The following is a 24,493-nucleotide window of genomic DNA, read 5'->3' as shown; positions in this document are numbered from 1 at the left end:
CGCCTGCCTCAGACTTTCTAGTAGCTGAGATTACTTGCATGCTCATCATTTGTATATTGATGAGCTTGTTCTTATTTCAAGGATAAAGACCACATTCTTTTAAATATAGCTTTGAGAAATCTTACAATTCTCTTTTTTTTAATTTTCATTGTAATCAAAACCACAAAATAAAACCTTCTGTCTCCAAAATTTTAAATATACAGTTCAGTAACAGTAATTCAAATTGTTATGCGATATATCTCTACAAAGTTTACATCTCAAAAAAAAAAATTCCTAGGAAGCAAGGGCTTATTTCTGTCTCCTTATCACAAAACTATTCTGTTTTTTCAGAAAGCTTCATTTTTAGTTTAGAGATGTTATGTTCATAGAATTCTGCAGTATTCTTTTTGTGACATTTCAGTTAAGCTAGTGTACATATATTCTGTAAAATATATAATTAGAATAAATTCTTTGACTTCAAAGTTCTATAATTTCTATATTCCAATATGGCTCATCTTTGTTTTCAAGGGATATTTGGTTTGTGTCCCCGATGATGGCTCTGTTGAATAACAATGTAACAACACTGGTGTGCAATGTTTTTAATTTGCTATTGATATGAGGGCTTATTGCCACACTCACCAAGAACTCCGTCTACCTGACTCCATGTTTGCATTTACAATTGAATGCTGTAACATTTAGTATATTTTTTAGCAGGGAAATCTTATTTGTATTTAGAAGATATTCATACAATTTAAAGGATAGATTTCTCTGCAAATTTTTTTTAATAATAGGAGGTTGATGAATACTACATTTAGCCTCTACTTAACTTTAAGTAGTATAAACATCTTTAAATTTAATCTTTCAATTTTGAACAACAGCATGCCCAAGAGTTTTTAATCAAGTGACACATATTTAGGGACTTTTGAAAATCCCTACCACTTTTGATTTCAAATATTTATTCCATGTTGGTTACAAAATAACTATCACTTAAATATTTATTAACCTATGTTTTAATATATAAAATTGATCTAACCGGCATAATATCCCACTTGTGATTAAGAACAGTGATTCTATAAGTCTATAGTAGTTTCAAAATATTTTCAAAGTCTTATGCTTTGCAATTACCATTTTGCTTCACTGTATTTCCCTTTTCAGTTAGTGGGGATTTATGTCTCTTAGTATGACAGTGATTCTTTGTTTTCATTCAACCCTCTCAGTGTTTTCTTTGTGTGTTTGCAAAGTATGATGTACGTAGCAAATGTATTTACTCTTAATTCAGAACTTTGGGAAAGGGTCCTTTTCTCTCTTTTGCCTCTTTTTAAAGTTTCTTTTTGTAAATTTAAACTGTCTTCTATGTCCTATAACTGTCTTAAGAATGATTTGTGTACTATAATTTAGACATCCCAGGTTTTGTTCAATCACTTTTGTGTCATTATTATATCCTTTTGCTTTCAGTATGTGTGTGTTCTTAGATTTAGAGTATCGTATAGACTACCTACAGTTGCAATATTTAGAGTTAATTCAGATATCCAAGTTTTGTTTTGATCAGAATTTTGTAATCTTTTATTTGCCAACAAAATCTCTACAAATGAAGAATCTCCTTCTCATACTTTGTATGAGTATCAACTTGACTTCACTTTATTAAAAAACTGAATATATTTATGTGTCCTTTTAAAATTATATCATTGTTACAGGTATATATGCCTATTAACAGTATTGTTGTTATGCTTTTTTCTTTCAAATTCTATTGCAAAATTACATGTGTTATGACCCATCATTACAATAAAATTGAATGGTTTTTGCCAAGAAATGTTTACAATTTCATATAAATTATGATGCTGTGCACTTACATTTTATTATGAAAGATTACCTTTAGTACTTTTTAGAGAACAGATCCAGTGTTGTTGAATAGTGTGTGTATTTTTATATGTTTAGAGTCTTCATTTTCTTTCTCTTTTGAAAGGTAGTAGCTGTGAATATAATGTCTTGGTTGATAATTTTATACTTTCATCCCTTGAATATAGATAGACTCGAATTCCTTCCTGTGATGTGAAGATTCAACTAAGATTTTCACAATTATATGGTTACACATTTCTAGGTGACCCATCTTTTTCTCTTGGATGCTCTCAATATTCTGAGTTGTTAAACTTGGATTAAAACCTACTTTGAGTCTTTACAACTTGGAGAAAACTGAGCTGCTTGGATGTTTCATATTTTCTATTTTCTGAGATGTGTTTATTAGTACTGGAAAAAGAAATAAAGGGCGATTTAACACTTTGCATTTTTTACTTTGGCCTTCACATTTTGATCCTCTAGCTTAACCTGCTATGTTGCTATGTACAACCACCCTTGACTCTTTCAGACCTTTTCTAGAGAAATTCTTTCAACATACATTTTCTGATTATTACTATTAACAATTCTTGACGAATTTTTATTCTGTTTTTTGTGTGTTGGTTTAGTTCAGTAAACTTCTTTTAAATGATAATTAACTATTCCCTTTGAGTGATTCATAACTTTGCTTACAGTCAATTTAGCCATGTTTTTTTTTTCTGTTGGTAAGCAGGAACCCCTTTTTGAACAGTCACCAAATATTCACATGTTTCATATTTTTATCTTTAATGAAACAGAAGAAAGTTGGTAGATTTTTAAAATATATTTTAAAGGAGGAAAATCTTTGTGTAACATAATGTATTTTTCTCTACTATATTACTCTCCATAATAATGTACTCATCTTGGATACTGTGAACACAAAGTTGATTAGGAAAATCTTCAAAATAATTTTCTGTGTGTATTTTTATTTGATTTATATATTTCTACAGTACTGATGGACTTGGATTTAATAATCCACTCCCCTGCTGATGGTATTTTTTGCTGTAATTTCTTAGGTTTGCAAAATATACTCAGCCCAGTACAGTAAGTAAACATGTTTGTTATTTTTTCTTTATTACAGCCATGAGTTCTCATCATCCTCAACAAATTTTACCAGAGCAGGGAGTAAAAAAGAGAGAGGGAAGATATGGAAAGTGTGACTTTGACTATATACAACCAAGAAAACAATGGGAAAATATAGGTGAGAGTAAAGTTCAAAAATTGTATTATAATAGACAAAATCAATCAGTAGTCCCTATTTATGATAAAAATTTTATGGTCAAAAGACACCAGAGAAAATTAATATCTGAAACAAAAATTCAATGTATTCCAATTATTTTGAGGAGATTTATATGTCTTTAAGAATAAATCCACAGTCATTTTTGAACTGAAAGGCAATGTGGAAAATTTGAAATCTAGTCCATGCATCAGTTTTCAACTTGGCCAATTATAAAAGTAGCACTGATTCAAAATTCCACTCAAACATTTGCACAGAAAAGTTGTTTCTAAAAGTGATCCTTTTGGGAGTTTCTTTATAAAATGTACATTTTTCTGAAACAAAAGTTGAATTTCTCCTTGTGCCCAAATGGATAATATTAAGAATTGTAGAAATGTTTCTACTTCCCCACTATTGCTCAATGACAATTCTGATACAGATTTGTGGAAAGTGCACTATATAGATAATGCTATACGTAACACAAAAAGCCATGTCTCTACCCTGAGTAATGACCAATATATTTATATTGGTGATAAAAATTATGAATATAGAGAAATCCTAGTCCTTGTCTAAAGGAAATTTACCAAGATGAAAAATGTAGGAAAGTCTTGGTTTAGTGATCAAAAGCTATTATTCATTAAAATATTCATAGCCAAGACAAAACCTGCAAGTGTAAGATATGTGAAAGGGCTCTTAACCACAGTGCAGAGCTTGCTTAATACAAGAAAATTTATAGAGAAAATGAGCCCTATAAGTATAGAAGATATTGAGCAGGCAATTTTTTTGATATATTTTTTAAACACAGCAGATACTATGACAGTGATAAATTCTAAAAATTTAAAGAATGTGAAAAAACTTTTAGTGAAAATTTACAACTTGTTAAGTATCAGAGGATTTAGACTGAAGTAGAGACCTGTAAATGTAAAAAGTGTGGGAAAGCCTTAAAAAGTTTTTCAACCCTTATTCAAGAGCAAAAAATTTATTCTGCAGAGAAAACCTACCAATGTGAGGAATGCAATGCACTCAAGAACTTTACTCAACATCACAGTGTTCATACAGAAGATATGCCATGCAAATGCAAACAATGTGACAAAACTTCTAATAAAAACTCAAATCTTATTTGTCACCAGTGGACAAACCCTGGAATGATGCCCCACATATGTAAATTATTTTGCCAAGGTTTCAGTGAAAACCCAAGCCTTAAAAATTACCAGAGAATTCATACCAGAGAGAAGCCCTACAAATGTAAAGTGTGTGGCATGAGCTTTAATAGAAACTCAAATCTTGATCGCCACAACAGGATTCATACTGGAGAGAAACCCTACAAATGTAACGTGTGTGGCAAGAGTTTTAGTGAAAAGTCATCACTTACTCAGCACCAGCGAATCCACACTGGAGAGAAGCCCTACAAATGTAAAGAGTGTGGCAAAGCTTTTAATAGGATCTCACAGCGTAATTGTCACAAAAGGATTCATACTGGAGAGAAGCCCTACAAATGTAAAGTGTGTGGCAAGAGTTTTAATACACACTCAAATCTTTATTGCCACAACAGGATTCATACTGGAGAGAAGCCCTACAAATGTAAAGAATGTGGCAAAAGTTTTAATCAAAAAATAGATCTTATTCGGCACCTGAGAATGCACACTGGAGAGAAGCCCTACATGTGTACAGTGTGTGGCAAAATTTTCCGTCACAAATCATCACTTAATCAGCACCAGAGAATCCACACTGGAGAAAAGCCCTACAAATGTAAAGAATGTGTAAAAGCTTTTAATAGCATCTCACATCTTAATCGTCACAAAAGGATTCATACTGGAGAGAAGCCCTACAAATGTAAATTGTGTGGCAAGAGTTTCAATCAAAAATCATCATTTACTCAGCACCAGCAAATCCACACTGGAGAGAAGCCCTACAAATGTAAAGAATGTGGCAAAGATTTTAATCAAAAATCATCACTTACTCGACACCAGAGAACCCATACTAGAGAGAAGTCCTATAAATGTGAAGAATGGCAAAGCTTTTAATATTGAAGATCACATCTTACTAAATGTTATAGATTTTATACTGGAGAGACGTTTTACAATGAAAACATTGCATCAGTGTCTTTAAGGATAAATCAACCCTATTTCACAGTAGTTCAACACTATTTAACACCAGAAATTTGATAGCACAGAAATCATATAAATGTAAAATAGGTGGCAGAGTCTTTAATAGTTGTTCAAACCCTACTCAGCACCTCAGAATTCATACGAGAGAGAGGATGTACGCAAAAATTTTTGCAAAGCTTTTGGCCATTGATTCATCATTTTTATAACACTGGAGGATTTATAGCATATAGAAACCCAAAGAATGTGTCCAAGACTGTAGTCAAATTTCCGACATTTTTTAATTACTGACCTCATATCTGTAGCAAATGTGGAGTAGCATCTGTTTAAAGTGTGTACCTTAGATAACAGCAAAATATTTACAAAAACACCTTGACAAATATAAAGATGGTAGTAAGTTTCATATCTATAACCCATCCCTTTAAGTATTTGGGATCTAGGAGGGAAAAAATCATTAAAATGTAGAAAATGGGTAATTGCTTTGGACATTTGCTGAAATTTTTCTTAACATCTTTAGCTGATATTATAGAAATAAGGAAATACAAGTATAGAATTGTGCATCCCTAAAAGGATATAATTTTAGTATAAATCAACAATTACTAAAGAGTCTCATTTTTCACAACTGGAGAAATAATAATACTCAGAGTTGATTATTTCAGAAGTCTCTTAAGATTTATATAAAATTTAAAATTTAAAATTTTCAGAGCCTCTTGAACTTAGAGACACTTAATCAGTAAACCACATCCTAATATTTTTTTTCTTTTTTATTTAGAGATAGGGTTTCCTAAGTTGCATAGATCCTCACTAAGTTATGGAGCCTGACTTTGAACTTGCAAAGCTTCTCACATCCCTAGGGTCAAAGCATGGTCCACCATGCAAGTTTTACAGAGCGTTTTTACTTATATTTTATAACATATGTAATTTGTTGCTAAATAAAGTGTGAATTTCTTAATGTTAACCTTGTCATGCATTTAATGATGTTATTAGGTCACACATCTCCCACTATTCACTTTGCTAATGGATCGATGCAATAGTAAAACATTCTGTTGGGTAAATAATGCTATAACCTCTCCATTAATTATTTCATATGTTTAATAAAGTATTATTTGGATAATATTATTTATGTAAATTATATACTCTCTTGTTTGTAATTATGGGAAAATTAAGACACTTATAGAAAGGACCTAGGGATACTAAAATAATGCCCAGATATCCCTAGTTTGAATTATGAGTTTAACATTTCACCTTATAGAGTAACAGTACTCCCTAAGGGATCTACAACTCCGGAGAGTTATACAAGCTCCCAATCAGGGAGAGGAGAAAGACCCAAGAGACTAGGAGCCAACATGCGTATTCAGGCAATAAAGCAGGGTTGATGAAGGGGGAAATAGTCTTAATGTTTCCTGGGGAATCCACATGGTCCATAGGCCCATTCTGACTCTTGGACTGAAGAAACCATGCAGTTCCTCATGAATTCTATGATGTTCACTACTGAGGTGACTATACTCACATATAGTGTAGGAAAAACATCAAAATTTGGGACCACTTCTTTAGTTTTGCATACCCAGTAAAAAAGTGTAGCTAGAAACATGTAACATGATTACTGTAAAAAGAAAAAGACATACTATAGGAGCATTTATGTCCCCACATTTTTTATTTCATATATTTTCATTTTGTAGTCCCTTTGGTTCTACTTAATAATTTAGAATATAATTTTTGTTATACTTATTGAATTATAGGAGAGATAGCATGTGTCATGGTCTCCCAGAACCCTCTGAAATCCAGTAATTATAAGTTACTATAAACTAACCATGTCCCTCCTCAGATCTTACAGTTCCAGGAGCCCATGACACCAAAGAGAGAGAAACACAATTTTGATTGAAATAAAACTCTCATCTACAAGTCATGTTCAAAAAGTAAAAACACAATATTCTCTTCATATGTGAGCCCTTTGGGTCAACAGAACACCACCCACCAACATTTCATTTAACTTTATTTGGGAAAATAAATATGATAATATAATGATAAGTTCTAGGAGAATAATATTCACACCATTTGTTATTCCAAAGGGTAAATCTCTAGGTTTCATGCTTATCTCCACATTATTTTATGCAGAAAACTGGCTTCATTTTACATATAAGAGTTTAAACTATTTATAAGGCCAGGAGGGAAGATTCAGTTCTAGAGGTCTAAGGAAAATACTAAAGATCTTCCCTTTTCTTGATTGAATGATGTCTGCAATCTTGGATGAAACAGCTAAAGAATGCTGATTTCTCAATGCATCTGGCTCGGTGGCTCACTCATTGGAATCCCAATTTATTTAGTCATCTCAAGGCTATCACTGCCTCCTCTGGGATCTGACCTGTTCTTGGGAGGACGTGGTGTCCTTCAGGGGATCACCATGTCATGCAAGATGTTAGAATGAAGTTTTCTTTGTTCTAACTTGTATTTTTTCGGCCTCACTTTCAATACAAGTTAGAACAAGACTTCAGACTCTCACCTGTGGAGAGGATGCTCTGCCGAGCACTTCCCAGTCAGGACCCTGAAAAGCTCTTTGGGACCCCCCAGTACATAGGTTCAGTGGTTGGGTTTTCCTAATCTGGCAATACAATTATTGGAGGGAACATTTGGCCTTTGTGTTTGTGTGTATGGGGGGCTTATTTCATTTAGGATGATATTCTTAAACTCTATCTTTTTACCACCAAATGGCATTGTTTCATTCATCTTTAAAGCTAAGTAATATTCCATTGGTGGGGAAATTATATATATCACATTTTACTTATCCATTCATCTGTTGAAGGAAACATAGGTTGGTTCTATGGTTTAACTATTGTGAATTGTGCTGCTGTAAACATTGGTGCAGCTGTTTCCCCTCTAGTATGCTGCTTTTAAGTCCTTTGGGTATAGTCCAAAGAGAGGGATAGCTAAGTCAAATGATGTTTCCATTCTGGTTTTTCAAGGCGTCTCCATACTGCTTTCCATGGTGGTTGCACCAATTTGGAGTCAATCTCATGAGCAATGTGTGAGTGTTCCTTTTTCCCCACAACCTCACCAACATTTATTGTTGCCTGTATTATTAATGATTGCCATTCTGCCTGAAGTGAGATAAAATCTTAAAGTTATTTTGATTTATATTTTCCTAATTGCTAGATAGGTGGGATGTTTTTTCATATATTTGCTAATGGCTTATATTTCTTCTGTCAAGTTGTCTGTTCAGTTACTGAGTCCATTTGTTAATTGGTTATTGTTGTTGTTGTTTGTGTTAATTTTGAGTTCTTTATATACCCTAGACATTAGTGCTTTTTCTGAATTACATGTGGTAAAGATTTGTATAAAATCTGTAGGTTCTTTCTTCACATTATTGTTTCTTTTGCTGAGAAGCAGCTTTTTAGTTTGAATCTATCCCCTTTATTTATTCTTGATTTTTAATATTTGTGCTGTAGGGGTCTTGTTATGGAAGTCAGATTGTGGACCAACATTCACCTCAGATTTTTAAATGGAATTTCAAGTTCATGAATGTTTCAGTTTTATTGTTTCTCTTACTATCTTGCCTTATAGATCTACATTTTCTAAAGAGACATGAAATGATCTAGCTTCACATGCATGATTTTCTGATGACTGTTATTTTTCAATATGTAGCTGCAAATGGTTTAAAATATAAATCTATTATTTCAGACTTTAAATAAAGCACATCCATGCCTTGTGTAGGAAATATTCCATCAATAGATCAACATCAAATCTATAATATATATAGATATATATAAAAGCCTGGATTCAAATGCATGCACATCCAACCCAGAGTGTGGCCAATAACACTTATTCTAGACTAGTTCTATACTTTTGAACCTCCATAAAAGCTCTTATAAATTCAAAGCATGAGACTCACTCCCCAGACATTCTTCTTTTTTGGGAATGGTACGATGACAAAGGTTGAACTCAGGGGAACTCAACCCCTGAGCCACATCCCTATCCTTATTTTATGTAGAGACAAGATCTCACTGATCTTTTTAGTAAATTTTTTCACTGAGGCTGGCTCTGAACTCATGACCCTTTTTCCTCAGCCTTCCAAGCTGCTGAGATTACAGGCAAATACCACCATGCCCAGCTCCCCAGAGAGCCTTCTTGAACTGGTTGGAACCCACTTGTTCAGTATATTGTGTCCTAATCCTCACAATTAGAGATGAAATTATTTTCCTCTCTATGAAAAATCATGGCTACAAAGAGATTGGACTCTACAATACCTAATTATTCAGCATGTCCACATTACAACAAAGGTGTGGTCTGCAATTCTCCACCTCTCCAATGAGCTCTTCTTGGCTCCACAAAGTTGGGAGTACTGGCCAATCCTCTGCCATGGCTCATTCAGAAGCCTCCAAGGAGGTGAGTGTATATGAGGGACAGTATTCCAGGTGGCACGTTGGTGATTAATGGGCTATGCCAGGGAGTAAGGCAGAGCCCAATTCACCAAAGGCCCAAAACTTTCATGTGGCTGGTCCAGGATGAAGGCTGCATGAGGGAATTCTTTTCCTCTACCCTTGATGTGTCTTTCCTAAGTGTTTATATGCTGAAATACTTGTTCAACGACTTGTGCCCTTTTCCTGTTTTATGTTTCCCTCTTATGTGCCTTAGAAGGACTCATGCTTTGGCAATTATTGTGACTTTCTTAAGTTTTCCAACCTCCCTCATCCTATTCATGTGGAATTGCTGTCTGTGGATATAAGTTTTCATTTTATATATTTCCATTTAGTCCACGTTTCCAGCTGTCTCTAGAAAAAACAAATGTCTCATTCATTATCATGCTTGTACTAACCCTTCACATTTTGATAATGGCAGTGTTCAAGAACTATCTTCTGATTTCTACAACTGGAACATAATTGGGTCTGCTTGAAATGACTGTCCTTTGTTTTGACTCTAGATAATATAGCACTTTAGTGCTTTTATGTATATTTATATAAAGTACCCAGGAGACTGAGCCTGCTTTTTACATGGTATTCTCTCAGAGAAGGTGGAGTTGATCCTGTAGGTTTCTTAGAGTGGACTCAAGCTCTGACTCTGCCTCGACTCTGACTAGATTCCATCTGCCTGTGATTTCTACAACATGTGACCTATAGCTCTTCCTCTTATTTTCTTAATTTTAATATTTCACTTAGAGCTTGAGCCACAGGACTATCACTTTGGAAAGGATGACTTACCAAACCATCACTACCCCCAAGAATGTGTGCTCCATGTGCAAACTAGGAAAGAGGAGCCCATCACACACTTCAGGGCTTCATGGAAATTATGGGGGTACCAGGAGTCCCTCACATCAAAGTAGAGGCATTATAGGTTGTGGGACAGGGTTTGGACTAATTTGATTTTAGGACCAGAATTAGAGTAATTTAAGTTTCCTTATCAACATGAGAAAATGATCTCAATCAAGATCCTTTTCCAGATGTGTCCAGGAAACTTTAAGAGTTTGAAGCCCAGATCTCTTGTATTGCTGTTATCCATCAGAGAAGACAACAAAATTAAGAGAGATGATATGTCCTACTGGGGAAGCCACAGTTCTTTGTTCTCCAGTGGGAACTTCTTGCCTTTCTACAGACATTAAAATTACAAATCTGCAGAGACAGAACTTAAACACATCTTTTCCATAAAACTTACAAGTGTTTGTGCTCTGCTCAGCTTATTCAGGTGACAAAGTACCTCTGTGTCCTCAGATGCAGAGTTAGTGTGGATTCTAAAAAGGGCATTGGAGGAGTAAATTCCGTCTACTAGTGAGGTTTCCCAGTAGCTTCTTTGCTTCTCAAAGAAGCAAACATCTTTAGAAGACAATATCCTCATTGCACCATACAGAACATGGTCCTCTGAGCTCATTAGGATGGTTGGAGCCCAGAGGACTATGTTCTGTAAGGTGTAATGAGGATATTGTCTTCTAAAGATATTTGCTTCTTTGAGATCCTGCTAAAATGAGTCAATTTTTTCTTACAGGAAATGTCAGTTTTACTTCTTCATTTTTCAATTTAATAACTTAATGGGACATAACATACATATGGTATGTCATGGAGAGATTTTAAACAATACTAATTTGTACACTTATTACCAGGGAATTAATAAGTTTTAATATTTTGATTGATAATCTTGCTTTGGTCATCTTCATAACTCATAAAACAATTAGGTTTGAGTAATTGTACATTTTAAAATCTTTAGAGGGAAATGAGGTTCTACATTCAAAACCTCATTTTATAGAATGGAATCTCACATGGTTGAGAATTTTCAGTTGGTAAGTGTCAAATAAGGGACCGTGATCAGAAGGAAGTACATTAAATATTTTAGAAAATCAAATAACTGTGCTGGTAAGTTCCAATTCATGGTGCCAAATTATAGGCTTGTGAATATGATTAACAAGAATATGGAAGAATATTTTTATGTATTAGTCCATTCGGTTTTAATCACTAAAAGTCTTTTTTAATATCTAATAATGGAAGTGTGTAAATCAATTTTGCTTAGGGAAACATTCAGGACACTTGAAATCCATCCTACCCTGGTCACTTTCAGATTTTTTTCCAAAATTCAATTTTTCATGTCATTAGCATGCACAGATAAATGTGACCCTAAGACCCACAGAACAAGATAAAGCAGGAAAGATGAAAGCAGAACTTGACTCTTCCATCGCAATATCAGTCAGGGAAAATGGACCCTCCTGCAGGATCATGTGCGTTTCCCAGTAATGGGAGCTTGGGGTCTGCAGAGAAGTGCTTGGGCTCTCTCATCCCTGAGAAGGTCCACAGAAAAGAGTAGAGGAGAGTGTGGCTGTGGAGTCTCTAATCAAGACCTCCAGAGACCAAGAAGGAAGCAGGCCTGATTTTATTGTGCAGTTACCATGTATATGTACTCAGAAAGTACCTATGCAGAATATAGACTGCCACCAATGCAATGTATGCTAACTGTCCTTGAAGTGAACAATTAAAGAGTGGGACTGCAACACATGGCCTCCTGCCCAGAGCTGTGCCGATGGGGTAAGCAGTTTGCCACTCACACGCCTAGCATGGGGAGTGGCCTGCCATACAGACACCCTTAACCTATGCCCTATATGCAGTACTCCATGCACTTGTCCCCACAGAGAAGCACCTCTGGGGCTGCTTCTTTCTTGACTTTAAAGAACAATTCCTCTTCTAGTGGCTTTTCTCAGTAGAAATTTAAAATGATAGTACTATAAATACTATAGATGTAAGTGTGAACCCTGAGCTGTATTTTCACACCCTGACAATTTACAAAAGCAACCCATGGTTCTCACCTCTACTTCTCACAAATAGCTGCCATTCATTCAGTCAAGTATTTCCCAGGGTTTGCTCTTGGTGTTACTGGAGGGTGTGTTTTGCAGCAGAGGGGCTGGGTGATGGTGTCACCCTCTCTGAGGTGTTATTCATTTCTTCCTAGTGCTCTTCATAGATTCCCAGCACATAAAGAGCCACCAGTAAGAGGTTTCTGCCAAGGCTAACATCAGTCCACTTGCTTGAAGCAAGACCAGTCTCAATTCTCCATCTCCCTTTTGTCTGTTAGTGAATACCAAGGGGACATGGAAAGTGTTGGCAGTAGTGGTGAAGCTGAGCTGTGAGATGAGAAAAACCTCAAGCTGTAAGTGTGCACATGTGTTGTTAGGGGTGACAGATCGTATTTCCTCATCCCTTATGAACAGAATGGTGCTCACACTGCATATGGGAGAAGAGATGCTTCTTCCTCTCACTTTCACCCTGGAATGTGCCCACCCAGAGGGTCCAAATAACCCTGACTTGCAGTGGGGTGTCCTTCTCCTGTAATTCTTTCTACTTCTGTCCTGACCACCTGCTCATGTCCACTGCCTGAGCAGTCCTCACTAGATGGTTGCAACACAGATGATGGTGCATGTATCACACATACTCCCCTGACTTTAGTGACAGCACCATATGTAACATGACTCCTTCCTGGATCCAGATACTAGAGAATGTCTTTACTATCAGCTCTAACAAATAAAACTTGTGATGTCTTTTTGAAAATTTCTTTTTCATGTGTGATCTGTTTTTTCTCATCTCCTCACTTGGCCTTTCCTTCTTCTTACCATATATGAATTTTTCAAAGTAACCTATTTCAGAAATCTGTGTTAGATTCCCTGTGATTTACATATCCTTCCACACAGATTGCCCACTCTAGGGGGCAGCTTGATTTCTCCAATGCATAAAGGACATGAGTGCCCAGTACAATAGGGCATCTGTGGACCAATCTGGAAGTATCACTCTGTAGACCCTTGTTTGAGGGGTGTTTCTCAGATTACCTCCTTGATGTCAGAGAGCTTGTGTTATGTCTCATGATCTCCTGGACTATGTTGTGCCAGGCATAATGTACACAGCTGGGAAGGTACATAGCTCAGGATTTCAGTCATCTTTGAATCATTCCCATTCCCCAGGATGCTTCCTAACAACAATGGTACCTTAGCATGGACATTACTATAGATATTTCTTCACAACACTACCATGGTACATTTACACAATTTTAATCATACTTGATGCACATCATTTAGTGGTGATTGTGGTTCAAAACTGGAGCTAGCAGAATGACCAGACTGTGCTTCCTCCTGGCCACTACCTGTATGAAGATTAGTTCTCCTCATTATTGCATGAAATTGTGTCCCTTTCTTTGAAGCATAGTATCAGGAAAGGGTCTAAGTTTTTCCCAATATTAGTATAGAAGTTGATCATCAGAACACAATTTTCCAACAGTTTCAAGGCAATAAACAAACCCATCCATGAGTTCTTGACTATTACTGCAAATTCATGGCACCTGCACACTCCAGTTTGTATGACTGCAGATTCCTCAGCTACACAAATCTTAAACTCATCGAATGGCCTGGAGACACACGTGATTAAAACATGTCATTTATTGATATTTAGAAAACTTGGATGGTGTAGGATTCAAATGGTTAAAATGAATTAAAGCAGATTCTGTGTGTCTCAGAAAAGTGGTAGAATGCAGTTTTTGGTTTTAAATTTCACATTTGTTTTTGTTGCTGAGACAAGGCAATTTTAAAACCCTCCTCCTTTCCTTTGTACCCCAGATTGAACCCTGGGCAGTTAGTCATTAAACTATCTCACCAGCCATTTTTTTTTATATTGGGAGAAAATCTTGCTAAGTTACTGAGCTTTGGCCTTGTAATCCTCTGACTCCTGAGCCAATGAGATTGCAGGCATTCAGCCTCACCTAAAAGCATTTTTAAGTTATTTTTAAATGTTAATATAGATCAATTTGAGCTTATAATATAAAAATATTTAATATTTCACTTACATAAAATAAATTCATAAGAATTGGCATATGCCATTTATATATAGATCTCACCCCAAAATAATAAGGCCTAGTGATTAAACGTGAACCCTAATATATTTGGGGGGGTACCAGTGATTAAATTCATGGGCACTCAACCAGTGAGCCACATCTCAACTCCTATTTTGTATTTTATTTAGAGACAGCAAATCACTAAGTTGCTCAGGATCTTGCTGTTGCTGGATTTGAACTCACCATCCTCCTGTCTTAGCCTCCTAAGGCACTGGGATTATAGTCTACAATTTTTAAATTTATATTCTTTTTTTCTGGATTTACCATGGGAGACTGTCTTTATCTATTGATTTTTAATATTTCACAAATCCTGTATGTTTGCACTCATATTTTGAAGCTGAAAAAGTTGATCACAAAGAACCACAAATGAGAAAAGCTTTTTATATCTGTTTTAAGAGACAGATGGCAAGGAGTGCCAAAAAGCCGTTAAGAGGGAAAAGTAACTCTTAGGGTTTATAGCCCATAGTTTGAATCGTACAAGTAATTATTAGACTGTGGACATTCTAAAAAGAGTTCACAGGTTTCAAACATCAAAATGATATTTTAGAAGGTAGAAATTGCACAGATTTGATCACTACACATGTTCAATTAAAATGCTGGATCGTATATGTAGATACCAATTAAAACTTAAACAATAAATAACACTTCAAGTCAAGTAGAAAAAAATAAACAAGGATGGCTGGAAATACAAACCATGTCTCAATAGTAACCTTAAATGTTACTGGCTTAAACACACCAATCAAAAGATATATCAAAAAATATAGGCTATTAGCCTGGATTTTAAAAAAATCCATCCATATTCTGCCTCCAGGAGACTCAGGAAAAGACAGACTGAAGGTGAAAGATTGGGAAAAAACATACCCCTAACATGAACCTTGAAAGCAAGTAGAGGTCTCCATACTTATATTAAATAAAGTAGACTTCAAGCCAAAGTTAATCAAAATAGATAAAGAAGAACATCTCATACTGCTCAAGGGAACCATATGCCAACAAGACATAACAATCATAAATATATATGCCCCAAACAATGGGGCACCTATGTTCAAACAAACTCTTCTCAAGTTCAAGAGTCAAATTGACCACAACGTGATCTGGGGTGACTTTAACAAACCTCTCTCACCACTGGATAGATCTTCCAAACAAAAGTTGAATAAAGAAACTATAGAGCTCAATAATTCAATTAATAACTCATATATGTAGAATACATATCAGATTGGAGGAGGAAGCCTGGCCCCACCCCACGCGTTAATCTGGAGGAAGCCTATCAACCCTTATAACCCAAAATCAAACTTTTATTAATTGAATATTAACAGTTTTCCCATTTTGTTTCCATGATCTTTTTTGCATTTTACTTTCACCTTAATTTTTTACTTTGCAGTGAACAATTTTTTTGTTAATATTTTCATTTAGATTGTTTTCCCTATATTTGTGAATGGATTGTGCCTCGATTTTAACACTGCTCACTGCTACTGTATATAATTTAAATGATTTAATGTTGACCATTTAGCCCATGACATTATTCAAGTAATTCTTATGTTTCATTAGTTCATGGAAATTGCTTAGAAACGTTATAGAAATAATAGTATCATCTGCATATGCTATTTGATTTTTGATGTATAAAATACAATTTAATATTCTCAAACAACACTTATAAGTTAGAAAAGCATACATTTTTTTTTCTTTTCCTAAAAATAAATTGATAAACACTTCAGTTCACATCATTAAGTATGAAAACAATTCACAGCTGCCATTAAGTGGATTGAAAAAGAATTTTCCTCTGGTCATAATTGGCCGTAGGTTTTACAGTAATTTAGTAAGTGATTTGCCAGAGATTTGCTCTATCAAAATGATTTTTGGAAACTTCCCATATGACAATGTCCCTCTTGGTCATGAAGTCCAATCATTCTTTTTGTGGTTGTTCTCAGTTTTCTAGGGGTTTTTAATATCTGCATCAACATCTATAAAAAGATGGTCTGCAATTTCCATTCTTATGCTGTGTTAGCTGGTATTTCTGGCCTTACAGAAAGAATTAGTCAATTTTCTTCTTCTACATTTAGACGTGATTATGAATTATTGTTACTGATCCTAATTACACGTTTCATAGAAATCACATGTGAAGGCTCCTTTTTAAAAATGTGATTATGGTTTGGTTTTTTGGTGGGTCAATTTTTAGAGCTGGGTTTTTGCCAGGTTGGCCTCAAATTCCTTAGCCTAAATCCTCCTCCTGCTGTGGCCTCGAGGTAGTGAAGACTAGTGGCATGTGCTCCCATATCAGCATAACTGCAAGTATTATTATGAGCAGCTGTAAAGTTAAATGTTGATTTGTAGGTCTATTTTATATTTCTTCACATCGGGGTCTACTATTGTATTTATTGATTTCTGAAGTAATTTTCAAAGTTGATGATTATCTAGCAATTTATCTATATTTTGTTGTTTACCAGACTCGAGATTTTCTTGGCAATTAAGATGGAATAAGGAGGAAGCCTAATGTGGGAAAATGAGAACCTGGCATTTTACTAATTGATCTCAAGATGCCCCGTGAAGGATGGAGAGTGTGCACCCATAATCATGTGAGACAAATAAAGCAGAAAAGCTAAATTATCAGTTTATGTAGACTAATATGTGATCTTCAGTACTTTCATATGTATTTACACTTTTTTAATTTTTAGGGCAGAATCCAAGTAGTTTACCATATTTAAATTAGATTATGAGGGGTTTATATTAAATTTTGGTGAGTTGTGTAAGTTTTTTATATTTTGTATTTTGAGCTTTTTCAGACATGTGGCTAGAAATGGTTTTCTTCAACCAAGTCCACTTTTACATTTTATTGATTGATTCTTTGCTGTATAGAAGCATTTTTAGCTTTATATAGTCTCAGCTGTTTTTCCTTGCCCAGTCTCTGCATATTCTATCTAAAATCATTGACAATACCAATGGCAAAAAAATTTTCTCATTTTCTTCTGAAATTTTTATGCTTTCAGGTTATATCACAATGAGATATAACCACACGCTTGTGGACTCAATCCTCAAAATGTTGGTAGGTAACACATACTGCAGTGGATATGCAGAAAAGGAAACATTTGGACATCCTTGCCAGGAATATAAATTTGAATAGACATTAAAAAACTATAAGGGATTTTTCAAAAATTATAATTAGAGATGCAATATGACCTAGAAGTTGAGAATATGCCTGTATATTTAGGATTCTTCAGAAAATAGAATACACACAAAATGTACATGTGTATACAGAAAGGAGCTTATTATATTTACTCACATAATCATGAGAGGAATATTCACCAAATGTTTGCCTACAGGATGGCAACACTGGGAAACTGGTAACAGCTCAATCCAAGAAGCTGGAAGATTCACAATATGAGGAAGCAAATGAAGCAGCTGTGCTCCAGGATAGAGGACTTAAATTATCCTGGTAGATGAAAAAATGAATAACCTGGTCAACAAGTGGGCTAAGGACCTGAACAGATACTTTTCAGGAGAGGATGGAAATACAACCAATAAATATATGAAAAAATGCTCATCATCTCTAGGAATCAGATAAATGCAAATCAAAACTACTCTAAGATATCATCTCACTCCAGTCAGAATGGATTCTATTATGAAGACAAAAAACAATAAGTGTTGGTGAGGATGTGGAGAAAAGATACACTTATACAGTGCTGGTGGGACTGCAAATTGGTGCAGCCAATTTGGAAAGTAGTATGGAGATTCCTTGGAAATATGGGAATGGAAACTCCATTTGACCCACCTATCCCTCTCCTCAGTCTAAGGACAAAGGTTTAAAAACATCATACTACAAGAACACAGCCACATAAAAGTTTATGGCACCACAATTCACAATAGCTAAACTATGGAGCCAACATAGATGCCCTTCAGTTGATGAATGGATAAAAAAAATGTGGCATATATACACAATGGAATTTTATTCAGCAATACAAGAATAAAATCGTGGCATTTGCGTGTAAATGGATGGAGTTGGAGAAGATAATAACTGGAGTTAGCCAATGCCACCCGCCTTTAAAAACAAAAAACAAATGCGGATTATTTCTGTGACATAAGGGGGCTGACTTACAGTAGAGTATGCAGGGGGAGCATAGGAGGAATAGATGAATTCTAGATAAGGCAGAAGGGTGGGAGGAAAAGGGAGGGGGACGAGGATTAGCAAGGATGGTGGAATGTGTCATACATCCAAAATACTTGTATGGAGAATGAATTGGGTGTCAACATATGTTACATAAAAAAGATACAAAAATTGTGGAATATATGTTTATTAAGAATTGTAATGGAAAATAAAAAAGAATCGCATTAACTTACATTAGGTAGAGGAAAGTGAAAGGAGGGGAAGGCAGGGGATGTGGGGATAAGAAAGAATGAAACAGACATGATTGCTTTATGTATGTATGTCACTGTGTGACCCATGTCATTCTACAATATGTATACTAAGAAAAATGAGAAATTATATCCCATCCATGTATGATATATCAAAGTATATAAATGCATTCTACTGTCATGGATAACTAATTAAAACAAATAAAAAAAAATTTAAAAGACCCAGGTAGAGCCAATGGTGCAAGTCCCCAAAGGGGACTTCAAGAAGCTTGGAGCATAAGTGAGTGACTGCTTCTCTTGCTTTTTTTAAATCAAACCTATTGAACACCAATACATATGTTCATTACAGGTATTCCCCATGCTTTCTGACTCAGCCTTCTGGAAGCACACTCAGAGACACCTGCAGAGATCGTCCACACCAATTCTCTGGGTATCTCAATCCACTCAAATGGACAGCTGACATTAACCACTTCAACAATTGAAGAAAATAAAATCCATCCTTAGGAATATCTACCTTCCCAAGTTAACCGCCATACTATCACAACCTAAATTTTCAAAGAGTATCTCAGGCAGAAGAACCTATGGTATATTACAGATAATAAAGAGAGATTTATCATTGTGTTTACACACAAATGTATCAACATACATATATAACCTTTTCAGTTTTTCTACCATTATTTTGAGACAAGGTGTCACCAAGATGCGAGGCTGGCTCCAAGATCATGATTCTCCTCCCTCAGCCTATTGAGTCCCTAGCATGACAAAAGAAATGTGCCTCCACACCTCACTTATTACTCAACTTTAAAATAAGGATGGTGTATATGGCAGTGTTGCCAAAATTTGAAGGCTAGCCTTAGTAGATTTGTAACATTCTGTCTTAAAACTGAAAAACAAAATGATGGTGGATCTCTGTCACAGGTAAGGCAACCCTGGGTTGAAACCCCAGAAACAAAAGAATATTCTCCAATAACACAGACAAGCTGGAGGACTTTAGGCTAAGTGAGATGATCCAGATGCAGAAATACATTGTATACTCTATGTTCAGAGCCTGGCAGAAAATAGAATGGATGTGTAGGGAGAGCCGGGTTGTTATCAGGGAGCATCACCAATAACATTGCATAATATACTGGAAATTCCAAAAGACAGCAGGATTCTGTTCTTAGTGCAAAATGGATAATTATGAGAGATGATGGGTTTTATCATCACATAGCAATTGCACATACTAATGGGATTCAGTGTGATGTTTATATATATGCATATACATGTATTCATAATATCCAAAACCCTCTTCTGCCCTTGATGCCCCCACACACACCTCAGCCATACTATTCACTATTGTACTTGCACATGATATTATATTAGTTAACATATGAGATGTGACACTATTGTATATGTCTTCACTTAGCATGACATCATCCAATTTCATCTATTTTTCTGACCATTAGAGGAGTTTGTATTGATGGCTGAGTAATACACCATGGTGAATACATAATCTACTTTCTGGTTGATATGTTCAATTGCTTACCTGCATCACTGGCTTTTCTCTATGTCTGTATTGTTAAACATACTGTTATTCACCTTGAATTTATGTAACAAAAGAAAGAAAGCAACGACTACAGAAGAATGAAAAAACTGGGAGTGGGGGCACATACCTGCAATCCCAATGGCTTTGGAGGCTGAGGCAGAAAATTCACGAGTTTAAAGACAGACTCAGCAAATTAATAGGGAGCTATACAACTCAGTGAGACCCTGTTTCTAAAAAAAATTAAACATGACTGGGGCAGTGGCTTTGTGGTTGAGTGATACTGGGACCGATCCCTAGTATACATCCCCCCCCAAAAAAAAGAATAAAGAAACTAGAAAACTATGTCCTAGCCTGATTATATCATGAATAAAAGAAAAGGCATAAGAAAAATCATATTCTTCAAGTTTGTTAATATAAAGTTAATAAGCTCTCTCTTTAAATCTTTCACAAAGTGCAATATTTTGAGAGCATTCAGTAGGTTATATTATGCAAAAAACTGCTCTTCTGCATATAATGAAATAAAACCTTAGCCAGGTGTGGTGGTGCATGACTGTAATCCCATTGTCTCTGGAGGCTGATACAAAGCCAGCCTCAAAAACTTAGGGAGGGACTAAGCAAGTCAGTGAAACCCTGTCTCCAACTAAATTATAAAAAAGATCAGGAATGTTGCTGAGAGGTTGAGTGCTCCTGGGCTCAATCCACAGCATTAAAAAACAAAAACAAAGATAAAAAATAAATAAGACATTAGGCTGCTGAACATTTATATTTTCAGTGTTGCAAATATTTGGCCCAATACTCCCAATTTCACTTCATCCATCAATTTATAATTGAAATCTCTAGTTATTTGTTTGTGAGAAAAAGGAGACAGAGATGTTCCTGAACTCTGCCATTCCTTTGCTAGTTTCTGCCATAAGCTAGGCAAAGATGTGCCCATTGTGATCCCCAGGGTACTGTGGCTCAGTCCTTTCTCTTTATGCAAGGATGCACCTTGAGGAGTGGATGTTGACTTGACTGCTAAAGTGGGGAAGAGGTAAAAGGGAAGTAATGTGTGTGGGCATGTGGGTGGAGTGTGATAATGATGACTTCTAACCAAGTCCTACCCATAATCATCTTTTAAAAATGTACCCAGTAAATGGTTTATTTTCTTCTATATCTTCTGTGATCCTACAGTTAAATGTGAGGGACACTATTCTCCATACCCAGCTACCTTAGCATTGCATTTCTCAATCTGATGCCTCACAATTTGAAATACCTTGTCCCCCTTCCTCAGAGCCTTGACCTCATGTCTCTTTTGCTTATATTTTTAATATCTGGAAAATTCTCAAATACTAAGTTGCAAGTGAATCCACAGTTGATGTTCCTCTTCCAAGGATAAGGATAGACATTTTCTCTCATTGTGGCCTCTACCTTCTACTCACAAAATGGAGACATTATTCACGTTTGCAAACCTAGATATTATCCTGAGACAACCTTTAATATGAAAGTCAAGAATTTAATCCCTGGGGCTAGGGCTCTGGGTGAGAGCACCTGCCTAGCACATGTGAGGCACTGGGTTCAGTCCTCAGCACTACATAAAAATAAATATATAAAATAAATGTACTGTGTCCACTACAACTAAAGCAAACAAAAAAGGTGAATCCCTACCAGGGTTCTGATGGCACATGCATGTAACCCCAGCGGACATGGAAGCCAAGCCTTGAGGGTCACAACTTTGAGTCTAGCCTCACTAACTTGGCAAGACTATATCTCAAAGAAAAATAAGAATGGGATGATGATAGAGCTCACTGGTAGACCATACCTAAGTCCTGTCGTCAGGATCACAGGGGAAAGTTTTAATTCCTATCTTTTTTCTATGAGTTAAGGTCACAACAAAAAAGAAGGTGGCTTAGGGATAATGGTATATTTTCTAAAAACAAGCCATGTTAAATGTTCAAGTGTTCACATTTCTTGAAAAATTCCCAAGTATTTTGCTTTTGATATTATGGTCATTAGAACTGTCTTTAATTTTATGTTTGCTACTTATTTTCTTATGCACATAAATAACTGATGATACTAAATTTTATTACTGTTCTGAGCTCATCTGTTGCTTCTAATAGTAATTAGTGAACCCCTACATTAAAAATATCCACTTAAAATCCACTTCTACCTCATACCTCATATTGGAAAACCACAAAAGTTAGATAGCAAGAAACACAAGTAAGTTGCGATAACCATTTGACAAAGGCAAAGATACTGGTGATAATCTCAGAAAAACTCTATTCCCTAAAAGTCAGAAACCAAAAGTCAGAAACCAAGAGAACAAGAATATAATCTCCCACACACACATGATTTTATTCTTTTATTGCTGAATAAAATTCCATTGTGTATAAATAATGCATATTTTTTAATCCATTCATCCACTGAAGGGCATATAGGTTGGCTGTACAGGATAGCTGTGTAAATTGGTTTTTCCATTCTCAGATTTCTAAGGAATCTCCATACTGCTTTCCATATTGGCTGCACCAATTTCTAGTCACACCAGCAGTGTATGAGTGTACCATTTTCCCCACATCCTCGCCAACACTTGTTGTTGTTTGTCTTCATAATAGCTGCCATAATAAAATTTTTATTATAGTAAAATTCACAAAGACACACACACACACACACACTCACACACACTCGGGTTCTGCTTTGGTGTCTCTAGACAAGACCATGTGGAGTAGAAACCTACAAACACAATGTCATCCTACTGCCAGTTAAGAGTAGGAATTGGTTTATGGGCAGACCTCTGGAATCACCCACAGCATCTCCCATAAACCAGAGGATCAAAGGGGTGTGAGGCCTAGAGATGTCAGAGAATACTCACTGTTTTTCTCCCCCCTTCTTGATAGTGATTTCTGGGCCAATAAACTTTGCTCTACTTTGATTACAATTTTTGTATTATCTAAAATTCCCTTTTGCAAGAACACAAGATTCAAGAAACACAACATAACCTTTGTATCTCCGAGATCACAACCAGCAACAATGTCAGATCTTTGATTGTCTTACTTATTTTCTCACTTCATTTGATCTATTTATTAATACAGGTGGACACCAGCAACAGCTCTAGGTCCTGTTGGAAGGTAACAGTCACACACCTACACACAGCATCCTAAGGGTAGACTGTTGAAACAGGAACTCTGACCCTTCATTTTTCATGAAGACTCACCCAGTGTCAGAACTTTGAATATTTTATTTTGAGGCAGGGTCTTGCAGAGAGGCCAACTGTGGCCTCTGACTTGATATCCTCCTGAAGCAGCCTTCAAAATTTCTGGCCTTAATGACATGTGCTACCAAACCTTGTCCTTTGCTTATTTAAAAAAACTGCATGGCTGCTAATTACCTCCCTCCAGTGATATATGTGATATCAGACCCCAAACAATAAAAAAACCCACACAATTATAAAGCTCAAGTCTGACTTTTGCTGGGTGAGGTTGTGTAATGGGAAGGGACTTCAGGGAGAGAGAGGGACATCAGCTCAGAAAAAGTAGGTTCCTTGGTTTTCAAATCAGAAAACAACTTCATCATTGTCAGGTGCATGAACAGACCTATTTAGAAAACAGATGCACATTCAGGAAAGAATGTCAGGGGCCAGGGATTCAGTGAGGTTGGTAGTGTGCTTGCCCTGCATGCACAAGGTCCTAGGTTCAATCCCCAGCACCACAAGAAGAAAGAAAGGAAAAATGTGAGAAAGCTCTAAAGGGAGACACAGGAAATACGTGGTCTGAGGTGTTGCTATTTGGAGAGGGACATTTATGTGGGGCTGGACTAGAGTTGGGGCCAGATCAGACTTCTGCAATTTCTCACCCATTTTTCTGAGCTTGCTCACATCATGCTAGTATTTGGGGGTCCAGGAAGCTGTTCTAGAAGAAATGCTGCATTGCAGGGAGTTGCTTTTTCATAAATCTAATCTTTATTTTTAAAAATAGATTTTAGTTGGACAGGATACCTTTATTTTACATATTTCTATTTAATGTGGTGCTGAGTATCAAACCCAGTGCCTCACAGGTGCTTGGCAGGTGCTCTGTCACTGAGCCCCAACCCCAGTATTTTGTTTTTAATTTCAAATATTTTGTGGGCATTCCTGCATTC

General features: G+C 35.9%; 1 protein-coding gene across 1 annotated transcript in view; it reads left to right on the top strand.

Moving 5' to 3' along the window:
• Positions 1–4,212: 4,212 nt before the first annotated feature.
• LOC144371273 (uncharacterized) overlaps positions 4,213–24,493 on the top strand; it is a 74,268-nt gene continuing 53,987 nt past the window's right edge. Inside the window, exon 1 of the mRNA XM_078033679.1 lies at positions 4,213–5,055. Within this exon, the coding sequence (XP_077889805.1) occupies positions 4,213–5,055 (843 nt within the window). The remainder of the gene's footprint in view (positions 5,056–24,493) is intronic.

The sequence above is a fragment of the Ictidomys tridecemlineatus genome, chromosome 16 (assembly GCF_052094955.1).
Source record: "Ictidomys tridecemlineatus isolate mIctTri1 chromosome 16, mIctTri1.hap1, whole genome shotgun sequence".
Lineage (NCBI taxonomy): Eukaryota > Metazoa > Chordata > Mammalia > Rodentia > Sciuridae > Ictidomys > Ictidomys tridecemlineatus.
This window is presented reverse-complemented; position numbering and strand designations above follow the sequence as displayed.